This window comes from Arvicanthis niloticus, chromosome 4 (assembly GCF_011762505.2).
Source record: "Arvicanthis niloticus isolate mArvNil1 chromosome 4, mArvNil1.pat.X, whole genome shotgun sequence".
Taxonomy (NCBI): domain Eukaryota; kingdom Metazoa; phylum Chordata; class Mammalia; order Rodentia; family Muridae; genus Arvicanthis; species Arvicanthis niloticus.
Genome location: NC_047661.1, coordinates 18,395,668 through 18,419,787, shown reverse-complemented (window position 1 = coordinate 18,419,787; position 24,120 = coordinate 18,395,668). Strand labels below are relative to the sequence as shown.

At 43.7% G+C, this 24,120-nt stretch overlaps 1 protein-coding gene across 23 annotated transcripts in view; it reads left to right on the top strand.

The window, feature by feature from the left end:
* The window catches only part of Pex5l (peroxisomal biogenesis factor 5 like), a 216,885-nt gene extending 201,970 nt beyond the window's left edge, over nucleotides 1-14,915 (top strand). For all 23 annotated transcript variants that reach the window (XM_076932270.1, XM_034500983.2, XM_034500981.2 and 20 more), the window contains 6 exons: nucleotides 1,420-1,563; nucleotides 2,425-2,495; nucleotides 4,259-4,456; nucleotides 5,605-5,770; nucleotides 6,115-6,272; nucleotides 8,405-14,915. In XM_076932270.1, coding sequence (XP_076788385.1) covers nucleotides 1,420-1,563; nucleotides 2,425-2,495; nucleotides 4,259-4,456; nucleotides 5,605-5,770; nucleotides 6,115-6,272; nucleotides 8,405-8,609 — 942 coding nt within the window. In that variant the 3' untranslated portion in view covers nucleotides 8,610-14,915. The remainder of the gene's footprint in view (nucleotides 1-1,419; nucleotides 1,564-2,424; nucleotides 2,496-4,258; nucleotides 4,457-5,604; nucleotides 5,771-6,114; nucleotides 6,273-8,404) is intronic.
* The last annotated feature ends 9,205 nt before the right edge of the window (nucleotides 14,916-24,120 follow it).

Here is a 24,120-nt window from a genome sequence, read left to right as displayed (position 1 = left end):
CAGCCAGATTGCCCATTAAGTTCTAACTTCCTTGAGATCTCTGCCTTTAAAAACACTTACTGTTTTTAATTTAGAATTTAATTAAAATTAATTTCATCTAGAATTACTATAAGTACCCTGAAAGATAGAAATAGATGTTTCTTACACAGAAAAAAAATCACACATACTCACATAAAAATGCACACTGTATACATATATACACATAAGATTATACAAATATGCATGCACACACATGTATACATACATATATGTGTACACATACACATACATATTTATTAATAAAATTTACCTCGTGGTTTAGGGATATGAAATAAGTCTCATTAGTATTCAGCCCTGGATAATGGTCATGACATTTTATTCAATGTAGCAAGTACTTGTGCAGCATGTACTTAGGGAATCTACAGTCAACATCGCCATTCAAAATGTCTCTTTATGGTGGTCTCTATTCCTCAGGAGATTGGGTAAATCTCAAAACACAAAAGTTTTAAAGTAACTGCCTTTCCCACAAAGTATATATCCAACCTAAGCAAGGAAGACCCTGGCTCACCAGACACTAGGCTGTAATCCACACTTGAGTGCTGTCTCAGCCCATCACCATGTGAACCAGGCAGACGCTCTAGCTTTTGACAGTGTTTCTCCTTTCTAAGAACCTGTGGAAGATGAAGGCTGCCATGGTATTTCACCAACAGGTGTGTTTGTATCACTTAAATCAAAGGGACTTTATGAGAATCCATGCCAGTAAGTCAACAACAAATGATAGTCTCAAATATTACAGGAGATATTTTAACCCGGAAGCAAGTCAGCTGCATCCATATAGTCTAAAAGCAGTCCATGGGCTTCTCTAAAGCATGCCTTCTCCAGTCTAGCATAAAGTAAGAAACAAATGCAAACAAATCCAGAAGCCTGGAGTTTTCCGTGTAGTGTTATGTTAAAATAAAAATAGTCTTTGAGACACTGGTTTATTTTGTAGCCCAGGCTGGGCTAGAGCTTACTATGTATCCCAGGCTGACCACAAACACAGGGTGATCCTCCTGCTTGTCTCCATTGTTCAGAATTTCTAGGTATGAGCTACCATGACACTTGCAAATTTTTTTAAGTAACCAAAATGTCTATCAATCAGACTGGTTAAATAAATTTAACGTATCTATATAAATCATTTTAGTGTCACAGGATGACCACAGTCTAAAACCAAGCAGGGCCTAATTTCAAGACTAAGTGTGAGCCTTTGCCTAATTGGCATATGCATAGAGAATACTAAATGAATGTTTGCATATTTCGTGTTAAATCTTTTTAAAAGATGCAATTTCAGTAGAGGCACCTGTACCCCCCAATAAGGCAACAAGTTGCTCAGGGATTTAGTGGATGTAAGAATGAAGGAAGACGTGGATCAGTCATGCTGTGGCCTCTTCCGTGTCACAGGGATATTACTTTCACACTGAAAATCCCTTCAAGGACTGGCCCGGAGCATTTGAAGAAGGCTTAAAAAGGCTGAAGGAAGGAGACCTGCCCGTCACCATCCTGTTCATGGAAGCTGCAATTCTTCAGGACCCTGGAGACGCTGAGGTGGCATTGCCCTTCACTCTATCCAGATTGGGATAGTGCCTGTGTGTTAAGGGGTCAGAATGAGATGGGATGCTGCAGGGTGCATCTTCATCAGGGTTTACAATTCACTTGGCTTGGTCTGATGGAGTTAGAAAGTGACACACTGCTTGCTTTCTAACTTAACTTCTCATCTTTGAGATCCAGAGCCCCTACAGATAAAAACTGAGGACTAAAAACAGAGATCGCCAACGTGGTGTACACCTTTCATTCCAACACAGGGGTGGAGCAGAGGCAGGCAGAGCTCTGTGAGTTCAAGGCTAGCCTTGTCTATATAGAGAGGTCTAGGCCAGCCAGGGATTCATGAGACCATCCAGCCTTAAAAAAAAAAAAAAAAAAATATGACAAACATGAGGCTCAGCCTGTGGTTTTTAGAAAGGAATATGACTTTTGTCTGGGTCTCAAGTCACGCCATGTATCACCCTTGATTTACTCTCCCAACATTTATGGGATGTCTACTGTGTCCTCAAAACCACACTGAATCCCGATATACAATGCCGAAGAGTTGGGGAAATGTGCAGGGGTTAAGAAGATACCTTTGTGGAGCATCTGGAGGGCTGAGTAAATGAAGCATGGAATCACAGGGGAGTAAAGCAGGGGGGTGGTCTGTGGCTGGTCCTCCTTCCAGGTAGCTTCCCTGTAATGAAGCTTGTTCCCCACAGGGGATCATAGCTAAACTAACTAAAATAGCAAGCAAGTCTGCTTTGTTTTGCAATGGTAACAGTCTGTTTTGTGTTTGTTTGTCTGTCTGTCTGTTTTCTTGTGTTGGTTTGGTTTGGGCTTTTGGTTGCTTGGTTGGTTTTCTGTTTTGTCTTGTTCTCACAGGCATGGCAGTTTCTTGGTATCACCCAAGCGGAGAATGAAAATGAGCAGGCAGCCATTGTCGCTCTCCAGAGGTACATGGTGCTAAGTTCACAATTGCATGCTTGGGGACCCGTGGAACACTGCCCCGGGCTCTTAAAATTTGGCCAAGGCATGTGCTGGGTTGCCAGGTGCCACGCCTACGTAGCTCTGATGGGATAATTTTCCCAAACCACTGAGTAGAATTTCCTTTAAATGCTTCTCCATCTCCATATTAGCTCAGGTTCACATCTCACAGCAGACGTTCACTGGGGCATTGTGTTTTCCTTGAGATCCTTTTCCTGAGAGATGCTGGAAATGAGGGAATGCCAAGGCCTCTTAGATCATGTGAAACAGAGAAAGGACTTAAACCCCCATTCCATGATGCAAATTCTAGAGCACTCTGAATCAGCCATTCCTAAACCTGCATGCAGTGCACAAAGGGATTGTTCTGTAAGATAAGACATGCCCAGAAGTCATGATTGACTTGGTTAGGACTGAGGAAACATCATTTGCACTAAAATCTCCAAAGGGATCCTGACATCCACTCAGGGTTTGTGGTTGTGTTTCTGAGGTACTGGGCACTTGCTTCCCAAGTTTTAGGCAGCTCCTCCCAGAGTCTCCATTATCTGTGGGCTTGACCGACCTTCCCAAACCTGAGATCCACTGCAGCCCCCAGTGCTAGCATGGGCATAGTGTAAAGTGTTAGTATTCTGTCTAAACTCCACCTCCACAGTTACCTGGCAACAGCCAGGTATGCTCCTCCCCACAGTTACCTGGCAACAGCCAGGTAGGCCTGGTCCACTATAAAAGGGGCTGCTTGCCCCTTCCTCACTCTCTTAATCTTAATCTCTTACCCTCTTATCCTCTCTTGCCTCTCTGTCCCCTCCCCCTCCCCCTTCCCTTCCCCCTCTCCACACGTGGTCATGGCCGCTTCTACTTCTCTTCCTCTCTCTTCTTCTTCCATCTTCTTCCCCCCACCTTTGCCCTATCTCCTGAATAAACCTCCCCGCCCCCCCCACCTTGGAACTGTGTGGTCGGTCTGGAGTGGTCTGTTCTGAGCTGTGGTCAGACGTCTGAGCTAACAACTAACATAAAGTCCCTATTTTGCACTTCTAAGTCTGCAAAGTCCTGTTAGAGGCCAGTAGAAAGAAATTCAAGGGACAACAATAGCCTGGGATATCTTTAAGCCCACATTAGTAGTCTAGAAACAAAGATATCACCCTCTCCTTTGCAAAACACTGTGTAGCCTTCCATTTCTGTGCAGAAAAATGTGTTCAAGTTCAATTAGAGCAGCTAAGATAACACAGCCAAGTTTAAATGATATTCTCTTTATACCATACAGCAGCCACACTTCCTGTGGCTTTAGAAAAGCTTATGAATAAAACCAGAGCTGGGAAAATGGCCTTGATGTTCAATAGCACTGGCCGCTGTTGCAGAGGACTCTGGATCAGTTCCCAGTACTCACATGAAAGTTCAAAACCATCTATATCTCCATTTCCAGGACTCCAGGGCCCTCTTCTGCATTCCGTGGGCACTAGGCTCAAACATGCTACACAGAACAGTCATACACATAAAATAAAATGAGCGTTTTTAAAAAATACATTGTGTTTATTTGTAATAAAATTATAAATCCAACTGTCATGAGGATTTTTTAACCTCTTCTAAAAACACTCTTTGGTCTGGGTTTTCATTTGGAGAAATAAAGTACTTTTCAGTGACTTGACATAATTTAACACCTTCAAGTTTTAATTAGTAAAGGTTTCAAGGCTATACAAAATACCTCCCTGTAACCGTTGGTGTTTTGCATTCTCTCGAGGTGCCTGGAGTTGCAGCCCAACAACTTGAAGGCTCTGATGGCCTTGGCCGTGAGTTACACCAACACCAGCCATCAGCAGGATGCTTGTGAGGCGCTGAAGAACTGGATTAAGCAAAACCCAAAGTACAAGTACCTTGTGAAGAACAAGAAAGGCTCTCCAGGCCTCACACGTCGGATGTCTAAATCCCCAGTTGACAGGTTGTCCTCACTCTGTGGAATCCTTCTGTGATCTCTGACAGAATCACTGAAATAAGCATCTTATAAGGAAGAAAGGTTTATCTCAGCTCACATTCTTAAAGAGTTAGACAACGGTCAGTTAGCCTGTTGCTTTAAGAGCTGTGACACGGTGATGGGTCAAAGCAAAGGCACATGGTGGAGGAGGTAGCACTCACTGTGGCTGGAAAGCAAGGGGGGTGTCAGGGTTCCCAGTATCTCCTTTATGTACTGCTTCCATGACCTGACTTCTTTCTACCAGGCCCCACTTTACAAGGTTCTGCCACCTCTCCACAGGGTTGCGGGCTGGTGTTTTGAGGGGACACATCTCTAAACCCCAGAAGCTGTCCTTTAGATATAATAACCAGCATGATGGCCATTCACAGACATTTAACCCACCTACTGTATTCCAAAGCCAAGTGCTTTAAAGTTAACACCAGTACTCTGAGGACTAGGGGTGCATAGAACTAAGTCCCTTGTCACAGGAAATCGGTTTCCTAAAAGTTCAGCGATGAATCCTAATGCTAACTCCTTCTCATTGAATCTTTGGTCAGCTCAGCTTCAAGGATCAAGCACTGGCAAGCACATGGTCCACAGTGCTCACCCCATGAGAACTTTACTTAATGTGGCTTTTATATGTGTTTTATTGCATATTCGTGACAATTGACCATGATGTTTTTATAATTCAGTATTAATAGTCCCCTCATTAAGCTAAGATATATATGCATTTTTTTTACATTTTTATGGAGATGGGCATTTTGCCTGAACTTAGACCTGTGTACCCAGTGCATGTCTGGTGCCTGCAGAGGTCAGAAGATCATGTCACTCCCCTGGGACTGAAGTTACAGATCATTGTTAGCCACTATATGGGTGCTGGGAAACAGACCTAGGTCTTCTACAAGAGCATTAAGTGCTCTTAGCCATTGAGTTGTCACCTCAGCCCCTAAAGTTTTTAAGGAAAACTTTTCAATTTTGGGCAAGAGGGATGATTTAGCAGTCAAGAGACCATAGTTCTCTTCCAAAAGCCCCAAGTTCAGTTCCCAGCAGGCATATCAAATACTACATAACCACCTGTAACTCCGGCTCCAGGAGTTCCAACTTCCTGGGCACTGAACCAGATTCTTCTTTCCTAGCTCTGTTCTGGAAGGAGTCAAGGAATTATACCTGGAAGCTGCCCACCAAAATGGCGACATGATCGACCCAGACCTGCAGACAGGTCTTGGAGTTCTGTTTCATCTGAGTGGAGAGTTCAACAGAGCAATTGATGCGTTTAATGCTGCCTTAACTGTTCGGCCAGAGGTAAGAAATCCCAGCACAGCTGGGGGGTTTTGTAACAAACAAGGTTCTACCCGTGAACCTTGTACATTCCTCCTACATTTTACCTCTGCCACTAGCAATTTCAAGTAGACATGCATACACCACTGCAGCTGTCCATACCGCAATGCCTAAAATAGAAAGGTTAATTACAAGATATCAAGTGACCACCCTTTGAGGAATAAAAGTCCTTATTAGTAATTCAACTCATTACAAACTGTTCATGAGCACTGAATAAGCATTCAGCCATCTTGTTTCATCTGCAGAGGCTTATGGGAACACTACCATACAGTTCCTGGGTATTATAGAGCTCTGGTCTTTGTCATTAGGATTACTCATTGTGGAACCGTCTTGGGGCAACCTTGGCAAATGGAGACCGCAGTGAGGAAGCTGTAGAGGCCTACACGAGAGCACTGGAGATTCAGCCAGGTTTCATCCGGTCCAGATACAACCTGGGGATCAGCTGCATCAACCTGGGTGCCTACAGGTGAAGTATGCCTGGGTTCAGAGACAAGTTGCATGGAGACTCAACACCCATGTAATTCTGTGTGAACTATGAATAGTCAAACGTTTAATTTTTCCATTTAAGGAAGAAAGAACCTTGGAGAGGGACAAAGCCAAGGGAATCTGGTAGAACTGACGTTAAAAGTTTCAGAACCACTGTTTGGCCAAGCGAAACCAAGTATACAATTATAAACCTAAATGTACAGATAGAATTAGTTGGAAGAGATAAAAGAAACAAATGTGGGTTTATTGTTTAAAACGCAATAACATTAGGGAAGGAAATTTTTAAATGGTGGGTTATTGTTTATAATGTCCTGGTGAAGACCCCCAGACTCAGGAGACCCTTCCTCAAGTCTCAGGAAATCACGACCACCCAAAAATCACAAGAAACCATACCTGGATGCAATCAGCAGAGGTTTATTGGGGGAAAGTTGGCTAGTCAATGGTCAAAACTGTGCATCCACGCAGGAACAGAATTTTGACAAAAGGCCCGCAAGCTAAGGGGTTTTTTTTATAGCATGGGGTGGGGAAAGGAAGGCATTTTCGCGTGGTTACACATGATTGGTTGCATTTTCACGCGGTTACACATAATTGGTTGCATTTTCGCGCAGTTACACATGATTGGTTGTTTTACAAATTTTGAACATAACACTGGGAAGACCAAGGGAGGGAGGGGTAACCAAGAACAGTGGAACATTCCAGAGGAATCCAGCCCAAATGATCCAGAGTCATGTGAAAATCACTCTGCACACTCATTCCTCTCAAGAATGTAGCTTTACCACGTCACTGTGCCCCGCCCTGTCATTTACCAACTATTTCAGATTAACTATTTTTCTTCCCTGAGGCTTGAGGAATGTAATCCAGCAAGTGTCCTCTGATTCAGGGATAATGTCCTCCACCCAGAATGTGTCCCAGGGCAGTGAAGGCCTGAAATCTTATTTTCAGTTCTGCATTCTGGAACTTACACTCTTTCTGCTCAGGTCTAAGGGCAAAGAAAAGGCCTGCATATTTTTCACAAAATGGTCTTTATAATTTTTCACTCTACACTGGAACAGTCATGGGCCCAAAAAGCTTCAAAGCCACTGAATAGCCAGGAACTCAGCTGATCCCATTCCCACCCCTGTTCACCGGGTCCCTTTACACTTCCTACAAATGATAAAATGGCCAAAGCCTTTGGATAATGTGAGTGTTATCTATCAGAAATTTAACTAGAGCATTTTAAAAGATTCATGAGAACATAATAAAACATTGTGTGTCATCAAAAATAACATGCTTTACAAGGAAATAATCACTTTCCAAAACCAAACTGTGCTGAAAAAGAAGAGTCGCACTGTGTTGTGCTTTAGAAAACTTCTTTAACTTCTTGCTTCTTTTGGCCTTTGTGTTCTGTCTGTCTCATATGGCTATCTCATATGCTCCCTGGGCATGGTGAGGTGGGCAGGCGGGCAGATGACATCAGCAGGGGAGGGGAGCAGGTGAACAGGTGAAAGTGAAAGGGTCAAGTTCCTCCTTCAGTTTTAAAATGAAAATCACTTACCCTCACAAGCCCCAGGCTCCCCAGACCACACTTTGAGAACTATTGATCTTAACCATAAAGGCTTTTACAGAAATTAGCTCCAGGGCACTTCACAGCAAAATTCTAAAATGACTCCTGCTATCCCTATTCTTCACAGAGGGACTGAATTTCAGCAAAGAAATTTGCCGAAGGCTCAACAGCTGGGACTGAAGCCCAGGTGGTCTAATAATGAAACTTAATTGCTTATTTCTGCCACTACCAGGCAAATTCAGTTCACTTTGCTTTGGGGTGGGCGGGGAGGACATTTTTGTTCTTAAAAACGGGGGAGGGGGGTGGGGGGGTACATAGATTACTTCTGCAGGTCATTTCTGGAACAGTGGTTGTGTTAGCCTCCCTCCTGGCTAACTAGCTTTTCCTTTCTCTTTCTCTTTCTGGCCCACTATATTTAACAATAAATGCTCACAGGAGAATAGATGGAGAACCTGAAAGTCACCAGGGAGCCCAGAAGTCCTGGAGAGACCCAGGGCTCAGCACATTTGTTTTAGTATGCTGACTCTGGAATTCAGGGCATTTTAAGATGTGCTTTTCTCCCTTTCTAGAGAAGCGGTCAGCAACTTTCTCACTGCCCTCAGCTTGCAGAGGAAGAGCAGAAACCAGCAGCAAGTCCCTCACCCTGCCATCTCTGGGAACATCTGGGCCGCCCTCAGGATCGCCCTGTCGCTGATGGACCAGCCGGAGCTCTTCCAGGCAGCCAACCTTGGTGACTTGGATGTCCTCCTGAGAGCTTTCAACTTGGATCCTTGAAGGAAAAGGAAAAAAAAAGAGGATAATAACGCCTCATCTGTGTTATTATACTGAAAAGGGACAAAACTATTTTATTATGAATTTCGAAAAAAAGAAATTTTTTAAAGGATAAAGCTTAGAGTCAAAAGGCCGTGGTCACATAACCCAAGGGAATCGATTCCTACAGATCCAGTCTCTGTTCAGACCCAAAAGCACAAAGTGAAAGTCGGGTTCAAGAGAAGAACTGAGATTCTCAGGACAAACCAAGATAAGGTAACTATGTTCTCTTCCAAATTGCAAGTGTACCTTGAGTTACGCTGCCCCGTCCCAGCTGGTGGCACATCTGAGGGACATTCGTGGGACATATCATGACAATTTGTCCACAATCAGTGAACTCAGGCTGTCTCTAAACTGTCTCCCCCTTTTTGCAAGACCGAGCATAGTTTGGGCCATTGGCAAATGCACACATTCAGCCTGAGTAAGGGCAGCCATTGCTTCGCTCTTGCTCTCGCCCGTTCTGACTGACTGTAAGCCTTTGTTTTCAGAGAGAGAGCTTTGCTGGCAAAAGCAGTTTTTGCACTAGAAGTTTTTGCTGTTCCCAATGAAATCCTTTCTAGGATTGTACATAAGCACTTTAATATCTTATTTATGCCTTGCTGGGCTTCTAGCTTGCTGCTCCAGTTTCTAACTTGGGGGTGGGGGAGGGTGGGATAAAGGATTTGAGAACTCAGAGTTGTTAGCTCAGTGGACCAAATAAAAAAAGTTATAAGAATACTTTTTTCTTAGCATACGGTTTGGAAGGTGTGTCTGCATAGAATGTAAATATGTTGAACCCAGTTTCCCTTGTGTGCTGTTCTGGGTGGCTATGGATCTCAGTGGGAAGCAAGGTTCTGAGTGCACTCTCCCTGCAGAAGGGAGCTTGGTGATTCTGCGATTTCTAATGAGTTGTGTCAAACTTTCTTTTGTACCCTGTTTTCCTGGCTTTCTAACTGCCTTGCACAATGATATTTCCTTTAAACTGTTGCTATTTCCAATGGTATTTCTTAAGCGTGATAAATACATTTTTCCTAAAGTCAATGTTTCTCCTTAGTTCCATAATCACTCCCACTGTCCAGGTCCTCACGTGGTAACTGACAGAAGGGTCACATTGGTAACCCAGTAATACAGAGCAGCCACGGTCTCATCTGGAAGAGACAAGCAACACTCAGCCAGAGCCAGGCCTTCTCCACTGGCCAAGAAATCTGACTTAACTGTTGGCCTCCTACATATTTCTTCAGATTACTTGGTGGGTGTTTGGCTCTTGGCAATCATTTCAAAAGATTCACTCACTAAAAATTAGAAAAATGTTGGCAAAAACACTAACCAAAATAACATTTCGTTCAGCTCAAATTTTAGTAAACTGCCCTATTTGTCTTCCCTCTGTAGCCTTCCTGCCTTCAGAATCTTCACCAAAGTAGTCTGATCCCAACTCTTTTCTGTCCATTGCTCACTAATAACTCACTTCACTGACAAGTGTAGCTTCCAAACTTTGGGTCAAAGCAGATATGAACTGTGGAATCATCTACTAATGGCTGAAAATGTGCCAGAGGCTGACTGGACCCCTCTGTCACCATGGAGTTCCCTGGATTGGGAGATGCCTGATGTCACTATAAGCCCTAGAAGCTTATCCATCATACAAGCCTCCTGGCTTGTAAGGACAAGGTGATAAGGGCACTGGAGTGGCCTCAGGCTTCACTCTTCACTGTCAATACTCCCTATGGCACAACATTAGCCCCAGGTTGGCAGCAGGAATTGGGAGGCATCGGGCACCCACTCCTGGACACGGAGACAACTCACGTACTTTCTAATAGTCTGAGCAGCAAAGAACAGCTCGAGTGTATTTCCAAGAGCAGAACTTTCTAGACTGTTAGAAACAGATTAGGACGACCTCTTCAAGCCAGACTGCCAACAGTGGCATTGCCTGCTGGGACATTGCTGATAGTGTAGTGACCATTCCTGTCTTCTTTCTCACTACAAGTGTCATGTACTGACCATGTGATGTGAATCCCTCAGAGGCCCTTCCAAGCCTGTAAACCAAGGGTTCAAAACAAGCTTCATGATTCTTCTGATCCTAATGTTCTCCCAGACCCTCAGTGGCACCTTGATTTTGCCAGGATGGTGACCCACTACACCCTCAGCCTTGTCACTTCACACATACAGTCTGACTATACAAATGTGAGGAGTCTGATTTCATTTGTCAAATATTGTGGCCCAAGTTTATGTTACCATCAGAATACCAAGTAACTTCAAACTCTGGAGAGTTATTTTAGGGAACAGTTGACAATTTTCCACTTCACCATTAGGGAATGGTGTGCAGGACATTTGATGAGACGTTATCCACTCCATCAGTTCTATCCATCACAGTCCAGGTGTTTATAGGCTACCACCTGTCAGGACGTTCAAAGGCACGGCCTAAGAGGGAAAGAGTTGCAAATTTCAATGCTATCACAATGATAGCAAGTAAAAACCAATAACTAAAAAGTCAAACTTTGTATAAATAGAGCTGTAGCAGACACTAAGCAGTGAGCTTCAGTGTCTTCTCTGATTTTTTTCCCCCTCTGTCCTTTTTAAATACAGACCTGTTAGGGCTCCTCATCCTCATAGCAAGAAATTGCCTTTTCTCTTTCCATTTGAAAGAGTGAGGCATTCTTTTTGAGGCACTGGGCAAGAGCCTGGAGATGGGATTCATTCATGCAATGACCATTCAGTGGCTTCCCTGAACTGCTTTTGCCAGTAAATTTGGATGAAAATCCAGAGGAAACCATTCATCCCTACTAAGTTCTGATAGCACATCTCTATGCATAGAATAAGTGGGATAGAGGGAGACCGCAGGTGTAGCTCAGTGGATACCGTGCACCCACCACCACATAAACTAACCATGGTGGTGTACACTGTAATCTGAGCACTTGGGAAGCACAAGCAAGAAGATTGGGAGCTTAAGGTCATCCTGGGCTATAGGTGGTGCTATAGAGATGAGGAGTGAAGACCCTTCTATCTGAGTCAGTTTCAGTGACTCTGTTCTCTGCACTTCATCCTGACACCTCTCCCAACAACCCACCAGAAACTTTAATAACTAACAATGAAGTGCACTTTCTCAGCCAGTCTGATTTCTGCCAGAATTGGGTAGGAATGTCCAGAATATGCTCGCTCTCAGAATTACATGCCATTTTCATTGAGAAGTTCTGTTGACTCATAGATAAATCGTTCTGGGATATTCTTGACATACAGGCTAGACTTGACCTTGGTTGTGGTTCATCTCAAAGTTCCCAAACCTCTTATTTTAGAGGTTTATCTGTGCCCTTCTGGGGAAAGCAGAGAAAACAGGATGCTCATTCCTCATTTGTCTCTGAATTGCTTCAAGGCCGAATTGAACTTACATTAGTGTTTTGAGGATGGTAGGATTTTTTTCCCCACCCTGATATGCTTCTAGAATCATTCTAGAAACCAAGTACTTGGATGATTTAATTTGTGTGCCACCTTTCTGAGACCTCTGATTTTGGAAATGAATGCAGGGGCAACACCCATGACTTCATAACCTTGTAACATAGCTTCACACTGGTTCCCTGGGCAGAGGTCCCTACCCTATTCCTCATACCGTTTATAGGACTGGCTGAATTTGAACTAAGAAGTAGATCCATATATTTTTAAAGAGTGTTCATAGATCAACTCTGGCATAAAATTTGTAAAAAGGCAATTTTTTTAAAAAAAGCAAAACATATAACCTCAGGTACAAAAAACTATTGCATGCATCAGTACTTAAAACCTGCCTATGACTATTAACCAAAGCATGCAAGATTACGTCACTGAATGTAAAACTGGCCCACTCGCCCCAAGCATGACTGGTGTCATAGACTAGCTTGTGTCGCCACCGTTCTCAACAAGCAAGTACTTCCTAACCTTGTTCCAGTTTTTTTTTTTTCTCTTTGCTTTTTCCATCTTGTCTTGTAGACTGTTGGCCCGCTATCACGTTGGCATTGACCATTGCTCTCAGGTTGGTTCATACACTGTGGCTGCCAGTCCCAGGTCCATCCTCTGAGGGACCCAGGCACAGACATGGGTCCTTTAAAACCCATTTGAAGCTAAACAGAGCTAAAAGTGTGACAAGCCCATACAACTGTCCATGTGCAAGAAGCTTTGAGCTTTAAATTCTTAATAATGGATTTCAAGTCTTCTTTTCAGCAAGTTTAGGGAGAAATAGAAAGCATTCGGGATTCTAACTTATTCGGGAAGGTTAAAGTGATATCACACGCATGAAGACTGCCCTAAGCAAAGTAGACATGGGCCCTTAGTTTCCCATTGGAGTGATATGTCACAGAGTAGAACGTAGAGTGTTGTTCTACTTGTGAGGTCGAAGTCCCTCTCCCTTCAGAAACTAGATTTGATTAACCTGACCACAAATACTCAATTTCAGGGTAGAAGATAATTTTACAGCCAGAGGAAATGTCATTTCTCTGCCTTTGTTTTTTATTTTATTTTATTTTTTTTGTATCCCCAATTTGATGAAAAGGCCAGGAAAGAAGTGACTCAAGTCAGGTCAGTGAGGCTGGTACTATGGACAGAGTTCCAGGGGTATAGTGCTTGTCTACAATGCACAAAGCATGGGTTTGATCCCACACAGCATTCAACTGGACAAGATGACACCCATCTGTAATCCCAGCAAGTGGGAGGTAGAGGCAGGAATATCAGAAAGTCAAGGTCATTTTTGGCCATACAGAGTTCAAGGCTATGTAAGACCCTGTCTCAATACATACATACATACATACATACATACATACATACAAATACATACGACCTCTAGGTCATATGTGAAGAACAGCTTTTTTACCCTTTCATAATGCCCCATGTCCTCCACAGACAACCCCAGAATCTAAACTACCTTTCCTATGCACACAAAAAGACCATGTAAAACAGTCAGAGGAAAGCAATAGTAAACCCAAGCGTGAGACTTCATAGTCTCTCACACTGCACAAGGCTACTGCAATTGCTGCACAAACACCAAATAAGATGTCTGTATAACAATGTCCCAGCCTCAGGACCTCTTTAACAAGAGAAAATATAGCTGAGTCTCCCTCAGTGAGACTCCCACAGGGCAGTCTAAGAAACATCACTGAAAGAGATAAGGTGAAAAAGAACAAGCAAACTGTCCCCGGTGATGCTGTACAACATGCATGTGTGGGACTGGCTTTGGGTTTCCTTTGAATGTATGGAAGAGGGAAATGGCATGCACACAGTAGATGACTGACATGTCCGACATCTAGATTGTGTCATGTGAGCAGTGTCCATGTTACTGTCAGTGAAAGGACACAAGCCTCCTTTATCAAATTCCTTCTTTGTCCCCATATCTCATCTGACCCAAACCCTCCTCGATTTTCATTATCCAAATTTGTTTACATCAGTTGAGAAAAATAACTGATTAATTCAGTAAACTTTTTACAGCCTACAAGAAGCATTTACTATTTAGAAACCTTTTTATCTATTTTGTATATCTGTGAATACTGCATATCTAATCTAACATAAGAATTGTGTTTTAAGAAAAGTGCAATGACCCTACCTTACTGTGCTCAAGGTTTAAAATCTTGGGATTTCATCTTCAAGCTGAAATAGGTAACAGAAAAACTTAACCTTAAATGTTTACACTGAATTTCTAAGTTAATACCAACTCCAAATTAAGTGATCTATACTCAATTAATGGCAATGGGGGATTTGAATATTATTGGCATCCTATGAGATAATATTTCTGTGGCATAGTGAATAACACACAGCCTACTCTGCCATGTAGTAAGCCTTCAGTGTACTCTTTCTCTGCATTGCCCTTTGAAATAAAACTATTATAAAAATAACCGTGTATCCTACTGACATGTTAATTAACAGATGACTTATAATTTGCAAAGTACGGAGCTTAAGGTAGTATACTTTATACTTTATTGAAGGCACGCCTTCCTTTTTCACATTATTAACCTGTATTTACATTTGTGTAGTTTTAAACTATGTTTCCAAATAAACTTTGTCTGTGGCTTCATGGTCTTTTCAGAACTCTCTCAAGACGGGATTTGGGGTCAGACCACTTAAAGTCCAACAGAAACCAATTACTACTGCTTTAAGAGGTCTCTCTGTTGAGTATCACTATGTATCATTTTGCATGAATTATCTGGAAATCGGGAATGCATTTGCAGATAAAGAACAAACCTTAAAAATCATTTTCCTTTGTTAATTTTTTTAAGACTAAAATATTAACCTGAAATTGAAATTTGTGATCTTTTTAGAATAAAACCATTAAAATATGTGTCACTTCAGGGTCTTTCTTGGAAGGGGTTTAGTCAGACAATAAATAACTCTGACTACACTCGGACTTTGTTCTAGTGTAAGTCACACCTAGACTATAATAAGCAGTCACGTGTGCCAAGTGGGAGAAAGCAGCATTGAGGAATCACGAGAGACTCGGGTCCTTATTTCCAGGTGGTCAGAAAGTAGGGGCCTGTGGGCTCAGATTCTAACCCAGAGCCAGCCGAATGGAGCGAGGGGACAACATTCCTGGAAGAATCAACAGCTAGTGCACAGCACAAGGTGGGAATGAGCTTGGTGTGTGCTCATGAAGGAGGCCGAGGAGGCAAGGGATAGAAGTAAGGAGATGCCAAGTCAGGTTGGGGATCCAGGGAGACGACCTCAGAGCTGGGCAAAGGGCAGAGCTGCCCTCAGCCCTGAAGTCTGTTTCCTTCCCCCAGCCTAGTTAGGTTGGCATTGAAGGTAGCCACACGGGGCCCGAACTGGTATTCGTGCCCCCTCCTCCCCTCCCCTTTTTGATCTCAGGCGTCACTTGGCCTTGTTGTCTTCCATTCCTTCCTCCAAAAAGTCAAGTTGCATACCAACCATACTGTTAAGTGATACTAATACAGTAGTACACTAATACGTCATCCAGTGGGGAACTGAAGCTTTACTGGGTCCCACCGCAGATTAACTTGGTACTTTTTAAAAGTCTCCTACCTCCACTTTTTAAACATCAGCTGTACTTAACTATTATTCCAGAAATAGCTCCTTCCTCCATGTGTATGTAAAGCCAACCAAAGGTTTACAGCATTCTTTATGATTTAATTTGTCTATGTACATGTTCCTGTGTGCGTGTATGGAGAAGAGGATGCACATGCAAGTAGAGGCCATAGGTCAACCTTGGATGTTTTCCTCTTCACAATTTTAAAATGTGTATGTGTATGATGTCTGTGTGTGTGTGTGTGTGTGTGTGTGATGTGTAAGATGTGTGTGATATGTGTGTGTAAATGTATGTGTGATATGTGTGTGTGGTGTGTGTGAGATGTATGATGTATGTGAAATATGTGTGTGTTGTGTGTGTTTGAGATGTGTGTTTGATGTCTGCGTGTATGTGTATGTGATGTGTGTGTATAATGTATGTGTGAGATGTCTGTGTGTACGTGTGTGTATGATGTGTATGTAATGTGTGTGAGATGTGTGTGAGATGGATGTGTATGTGTGTGTGATGTGTATGAGATGTGTGTGTGTGATGTGTGTGTGAGATGTCTGTGTGTACATGTGTGTATGATGTATATGTAATGTGTGTGACATGTGTGTGTGTGAGACGTGAGACGAATATGTGTGTGTGATGTGTGTGATATGTGTGTGATGTATGTGTATGATATGTGTGACATATGTGTGAGGTATGTGTGTGTACGTGTGAAGTGTGTATGTGAGATGTATGTGTGAGATGTGCACATGCCAGCTTACTTGCATTGCTCAGCAGAGGGCATCAGATCTCCAGGAGCTGGAATGACATTGTGAGGACTCCTGGTACAGGAGCTAGGAACTTCTCAGTCCCCTGCAAGAGCAGCAAGCATTCCTTCCCCAGAGCCATCTCTGCAGCACTCAGGTCTCTAACTGAGCCTGGAGCTCACCATTTCAGGAAGACTCTGGCCAAAGAGCTCCAGGGTTCCTCCAGGGTTCACCGCCTCCCCTGCACAAGGGTTACAGATAAACACCACACCTGGCTTTTTACACAGGTGCTGGGAATTTGAACTTAGGGCCTCATGCTTGGGTGGAAAGCACTTTCGTGACTGAGCCATCACACCAGCCCCTCCTTATTTTTTACATGTCTCCCTAAACTATGCAGACAGCACTTACAAGTTTGTATTATTATTATTATTTTATATTGTGGTTGTTGTTACTACTACTAACTTTATATTCCACAAAAAAAAAAAAAAATACTGCTTGCTAGCTGGTTTGGTTTTGTTTGTTTTAAGGGTATGTTTTGTTTGTTTAGAGTGCTTTGGGGTTTGGTCTTGTTTGTTTTAAGGGTATGTTTTGTTTTGTTTGCTTTAGAGTGCTTTGGAGTTTGGTTTTGCTGTTTTGTTTTTCATGCTGAGGATTCAACCCAGAGCTTTGCACTTGCTAAGAAAGTACTTCATGACTAAACTGCCAGGGCCCCTGGTGATCAGATCCATCCATCTTCATTTAGGGAAATGAAGGCCAATTCTAGTGTTCTTTCTTGTAGAACTAAACTAAGACTAAACCCAGAGGAGGCTGCAAATTTGAATTTCCTTACCTGAGTTTCAATGGATGGAGATAGACCCCCTCCATACCACCTGCTGAAACCTGCTTGGACCAGTAGGTGCTTCTACTTTGCCATTTGCACCATGCCCTCCCTCCCCCCCCTCCCCCCCCCCCCCCCCCCCCGCTTTCCCCAGGGCTGATCTGGCTGGTTGTCCCTGTCCCCCTCTCACTGTACCATGTGTACTCCTCCCTCACTGCACACTCAACCTCCCCCAAATAGAAAAAGATCACTTTTTCATCAAGGGTATACAAGTACCCATGTTCTCCTGTTTGAACCTCCAAACAAGAGAGAGACAGAGGAGAGAGAGAGAGAGAGAGAGAGAGAGAGAGAGAGAGAGAGAGAGAGAGAGAGAGAGACTGACTTCTTGGCATAACATATTTCCAGAGTCTGACCCCATACAAATAATGTCTGCCAGAGAAGATTTATGATGGTGAAGGTCTGAACTGATCACTCTGCCCTCATAAAATATTAAGAACTGATACCAATTAGACTAATTTCATTCAAATAGAAAACATACTGCAATTTAAGTTAGTTCAAGAACACAAACATTTCATACCTTCTCTCACTTCAAATCTCCCAGGCTTCCCCAGCCACTGTGTCTTACTCCATGCTACAGGGCATGGCCTTTGCTTCTATCTCAGAGAAAGGGAAAGCTGGGAGAGAGGGAGCCACCTGCCAGCACTGGCCCCACCTTCCTCCTGTGTCCCCATTTCTTCTTCTTCTTCTTTTTCTTTTAGATTTATTTATATATTTATTTTATGTATGTGAGTACACTATTGCTGTCTTCAGACACACCAGAAGAGGGCATCAGATCCCATTACAGATGGTTGTGAGCCACCATGTGGTTGCTGGGAATTGAACTCAGGACCTCTGGAAGAACAGCCAGTGCTCTTAACCACTGAGCCATCTCTCCAGCCCCCACCCCCATTTCTATGGCTCTGTCTACACCAGCCCCCACGCTGGCATAAGACCCCATCCCATTCACCTGCTCAAGTACATAAGACCTGCACCTTTTTCCATGTCTTCAGCATTAGCCTCAAACGTTGGCTTGCTATTGGCCCCTTCCTCACATTTAAAAACAAATACCTTCTCTTAAACCTGTGCTCATGTGCACTCCACCCGCTTCTTCTCTCCTGGGAGCAAAAATACTAGTTTCCTGGTTTAAAACTTGCAATTCCTCTCCACGAATCTCTCCTCTGTCCTTGCTTTTTCCTATCATCCAGCCTAAACAAAAGACAGTCCTAAACTTTAGTCAGATGGGTCACTGCTCGACGGCAGACCCTAATGCTCTACACTCCGGAGTCTCACACCCCACCTGCAGGACAGCTGGCCCCTCTGGTCCTATCAGGCTCACTGCCTTCTACCCAGCCCTGCTGAGCCTCCAGTGATTTTATGACAGAGCAGACAGGCCATCACTGGGGGCTTCCACACCAGTTCCCCCAAACACTCACCTGATGGGTCCTCTTCTTGCAAGGCTTGGCTTTGATCTTGTCTCAGCAATGCCACACCATCCCTGGGTATCTTATTTATCAGAACCAGCCTCCATGCCCTGCTCCAAGCTCCCACGGCCCCATCTTCTCACACCTCACAGAACATTACTGATTTCATACATTTGGTGCCTGGTGTTGCTAGGAAACTAACTCACCAAGGGCAAGGAGCATGCCTACTTTGTTCACAGACACGGCATAAGCAAAACGACACGTAGAACATGGTAGATACTTGTTTAATGTGTGGTGAGCCAGGATGCACAGATTCACAAGTCAGCTGGCCGAATGAAAGTCTCCAGGAAAGTTTGTTTGGAAAGAAGTCATTAACTGTGGTACACCATGTAGTTTAAAAACACTTTGGACCAAAACAAGGGCTCAAAACACCCCCTCCCCATAGGCTCCATGAACCATGTGGTGATATAAAAAAAAAAAATGTCCTGTGTCCATCAAATTGTCATATGCTCTTCCTACCTCATCTGATGAATTATTGTACCCATTGTACAGAGGATAAGATCAAGCCACACAAAAGTTGAGAAGGGAAAGGGATCTGATGTTTATCCTGAGTGCCCCATTCCTGACAGTCTACCTCGCTGCCACTCATCCAGAAGACAGACTTCACCTTTTCCTATTATATTTTCCTACTATGACTGGTCTGTCATTGAATACCCTTGAAAAGCTGAGCTGAAGACTCATGAGCTTGTAGCTGAATGATGGGTGTGGTAGGCTCTCCTGTTAGACACGCTGCTATAAAGCAGTAGCGGTTAGCTTGTAGGCATTTTTCTCTGAACCCCAAATAATATCTCACCATGCCAACCACTCCCCCCTCTCATCTCTTTCACCAAAACTATGGCTGACACTGAAGTCAGGCAATGATTGGGATTTTCAAAAATACGTAGGCTCATTCTTTTAAAACCTTTGAACAGCAGAGAGATGTATTTTCAAACAATAAGTTGCATGCCTGGCGTGCTAAGCAAAATAATGTGCCTATCCCAAAGACATTACTAATGCCTACACTCTATTCCTGTGCGTTACCAGTGTGTTCTCTGATACAGCCAAAGGAACTCTGTAGATGTAACCAAAGAGCTTTGTTTATTTGCACAGGGTCTCTTGTAATCCGGGCCGAACCCTAACTGCTTATATTGCTTAGGACTCTGAACAACTCCTGATCCTCCTGTTTCTGGCTCCCAGGTGTTGAGGCCACAGGAATATACTGAGGCTTAAGAACTGAGATGGGAGTGGTCTAGATTACCAGAGTGAGTCAATGCAATACCAGGAGTCCTTATAAGAGAGAGGCAAGCAATCCATTCAAAGGAGATGTGAACATGCCTGATATCAAAGCTGTCAGGATGCTGACAACTTTTTAAAAAAGAAAAGATTCTGGAAACCACAGGAACAAACTCTCGCTGTCCCATGGTTTTAGCCTCAATAGAGCCAGTGAGTGGATGTGTTGTTTTAAACCAAGTCTGTAGCAGGGTGGTAACAGGGAACTTTTACACAATAGAAACATAGTGTCAGATACGGCAAATCCCTGATGTAATATGTTATATTCTGCTATTACCACTGGAGGGCCGGACCGAAGAGCTCTCTGTGTGGCTGGATACCCAACAGGGAAAATCCAGTTGTCAGCTCCCCGGACCTCCACCATTCCAACCCTCCTTCAAGGTACTGACATCTGCTGGAGACAAAGAGCCAGGTCACATCAACAAGCCATGGCTGAAGACAGAATTAGGCATGGTCTTGAGCTCCCCCTTCTCCTGTGGCATTTTTCAAATGAAAAACAGACAAAAGCCATAAAGGGACCTGAGTTTGTGAGAATAGCTTTTAATTTAAAACTATCAAAGCAATAAATTATCTGTCTCTTTCCATTACAGGCGAGTAGTCTCCCAAACACTTGAAGTAGCTTCCACACCAACCGTGACTAGTGCAAAATAAATAAACACCAAGTCTTCCAGCAACCAACAGTAACACTGCTGGGCAGATGGCCATAGGTCAGGCTCAGCCTCTGTGCAAGCGGAGGAACTGAGATCCACACAGCCTTTCCACATGCCCAGCTGAGACAGAGTACAGGACATGGGGAGGGGAACCACAAGAGAACATTGTCTGAAATGAAAGCAGTATGCCCAAACCCCTGCCCCAGCTAACATCCACAGCACCAGAGGATGCTGGGGAAACAGGTGCTAATCCACAAGGCAGCTCCAGAGCCAGGCTGAGGGAAGGCCACTGGGGACGCACTGCTTTTGCATCTAAATTGGGGAGATTTTTTTTTTTTTTAAAGCAGAAAAGCCCCAGAAACTACAAGACCTCTTGCAGTTTCTGGACCTTGTCCAGTGCTTCATGTGCTCCTGACTCCAGTAAAAACACATGTGTTGCTTTGATTTGGAGCCTCTGCAGGCTCCTGTCTTCCCCCGTGGGATTTTGCTGTTGACTTTTCAGTGCAGAGCAATAATGGGAGGGCCTTAACCGCACCTCTGAATTGTTCAGTAACCATACTAAGAACAGATAACAGTGGAAATTTTAACATTAAATTACCATCCCATGTAATCAGCATATCCCACCTCATCTGCAATAATCATACTGCTTTTTGAAGCTTTCAAGTTTTAGTATGCATTTTATGTACATAGAACAAGCTTAGTATGGACTGACCAAATCCCACCACACTGGAGGGCTATAGAACCTTCCACGTCTATAAGGGTGGTGATTAATTATAGAGCAGCTGTGCTGATTAGGTTCCGTTTGTTTGCTTGCTTTGGTCAATTTGACTCAAGCTAAGATCATCTGAAAGAAGTTCTCAACTGAGAAAATGCTTCCATTAAGATTAGCCTGCGGGTAAGCCTATGGGGCATTTCCTTGATTAATGATTGCTGGGAGAGGGCCCAACCCAGTGTGGGTGGTCCCGGAAAGCAGGCTGAGCAAGCAGTGAGAAGCAAGCTAGTAAGAAGCACTCCTCCATGGTCTCTGCCTCAGTTCTTGCCTTGAGTTCCTGTCCTGACTTCCCTTCGTGGTGGAGTGTTAAGTTATAATTTGAAATAAACCCTTTCCTCCCCAAGTTGTTTTTGGTCATGGTCTATTACACCAATGAAAAGCAAATTAGGACAGTAGGAAATCCTAGTGGCATCGGTAGGTGGTCTTATCCACCAACTTCATAGCACAGACCTTGTTCTGTCCCCTGGGATATTGCCCTAACAGGCAGAAACGCATATCTAATGCCATCCTCTGTTCTGCCGAAGTCTCCTGGCAACCCCACAGACTATAAAGACCTGTGATGAGATCCAGCAGCCATGGCATCTATGATGATGAAGACTGACTTCCCAAACACCCTTTCTAGGACAGACAGCTTTGGCAGCACATATCTGGGGATCGGGGCTGGTAACAATGGAATTGGGATTTTGAAATATTGTGCGCATTTGAGTGAGCTGAGAGGCATTCTGAGACTTTTCCAAGAGGTTGTCATACATGGATTGCTGCTTTTGTTTGGAGGTGGGACAGTAGCAAAGGGTCTCTAGACTGAAAAGTTTTGAGTTCAGGAGTTGAGGAAATGGCCTTACCAAAGAAAATAGATCAGAAGAGAAACGGGATGTGGACCTACAAGCTAGAATAACTGCAGACTCAAACATCGAAACTTCTGAGTGACTGCCACAGCTCATGTCTGATTCTGGTTGGAACCACAGAAAAATACACACAAAATGTGATGGCCAGACAGAAGAGAACTTCACAGATTATCTGGTCTAACCTCCTGGTCCAGAGACAAGGATCCAGCAGCAGAAAGACTCAGGCATGTCACACTGAGACGCTGTCAGGATACAAGCACACTTGTAAGTCTGCAGGTGAGGTATTGGGAGCCCAAAGGGGTGCAAGGGAAGTGGCAGGTGCATTCTCTTGAAGGTTTGGTAAAACAGGCTAGTCAATTCCAAAATACTGAAGCAACATTAATATAAAATGTCATTAAAATACAACTCTTCCCAGATTCTTCTCATTTAGAAGAAAAAAGAAAATCGGTACCAAACTGGATTTCTGACGAGTTATTTGGGTATTTTGAACAACTGACAAAACAGATCCATTTTCCAAAAACATACTGGGAGTCTACACAAATGAATATCAAAAGATATTTACAGGAAGAAAGCTCTGTCCTCCACATAGATGCCTACACATGGAGAGAGAGCCACACAATCATGCCACATCTCACACAGAAGACTTCTAGCAGGTGGGTCAGCAGACACAACCCACGCTGTTACAGTTGCAAGCACATGTGTCCCATCTACACACATGTGTAAGATGAGTGGTATATCCCACTGTACTCCAGAGCAGCTTGGTTTGAATATACCAGGAGACACATGCAAGCGCATCTCTAATGAGAAAGCAAGGCACTGCCCACACCAGCGTGTCCAGCTCCTGATCTGAATGAAGAATAGTGCATATACAAAACCTTACCATGAATAGCCCTTGTATTAGTAAGACAGGGAAGAGGCCGCCATTATGCACTTTCCCAAAGTATGTCTTGGCATCGGAAGGATTATTTTTGCTTCTTCTACCTAATAAAATTAAATGGTTTGTAGCCTAAAATCTTGAACGTGGATTTTACAACATCGAGTTTGCAAAGTTTTATAAAAATTTTTTATTTTGTTCAAAATATACATGCTATCTTTGACCACATTTGAATTCAAACCTCCTGAGATGCCCCTACCCACGCGAAAGGCCTTTGCTTTGTCACACTGCAAGCCAGCCACAGAAGGTGCACGTTCAGTCATTATCCTACCATATGTGGCCCTCAGAGACTGCACTTTGTAAGGCTGCTTAGTGTGGGAATTTCCACTTGGGGGGTAGGGACGCTGGTCAGGGGCACACACAGTAGAGACTTAGGATCTCTGAGCCAAGCCTCGAAGGTGCCTCAGTGGAACAGTGTCAGAGCGAATGACAGCGTCACGAGCTCCCTCCCCTCAGGTCATTCATTCCCAAATGGAAAAGGCATCAGACAAGTCAAGAAGGCAGGAGAGCACTCCTGTGGGGCCTACCACATCCCCCCTTCTGTTCTGTGAAGGTTCTTTCAGAACTGATCAAAGCCTGCTATAGAAAGGGGAGGTGTCGCCTCACCACCGTGCAGATGAGGAGAGGGAGGCACAGATGAAAGGAAGGACTGGCCCATAGTCAACTGAGACAGCACTCAGATGCACCCAGGCCTCTGGCCCCAGCTCCACAGCCCAGGCTTACACAGGATCTTCACTGAGACAGGGCCTCAGGGTTTGAACTCTGACTGTTCAGGCTCACCTCTTCCCAACCTGATGCCTCTGCTTTACTCAGCCCAGTCTGTTCTACTTCTTCATTTTTCTGCAGTTTCTACAAAGATCAGTCAAACAAGTACATGTCAAGCAGATAGGAAGAAATCCTTTTCCATTTGATCAATAATCTGAACTAGAGACTCCAGAGGCTGGAATTTGATTAAAAGTAGCAAGAA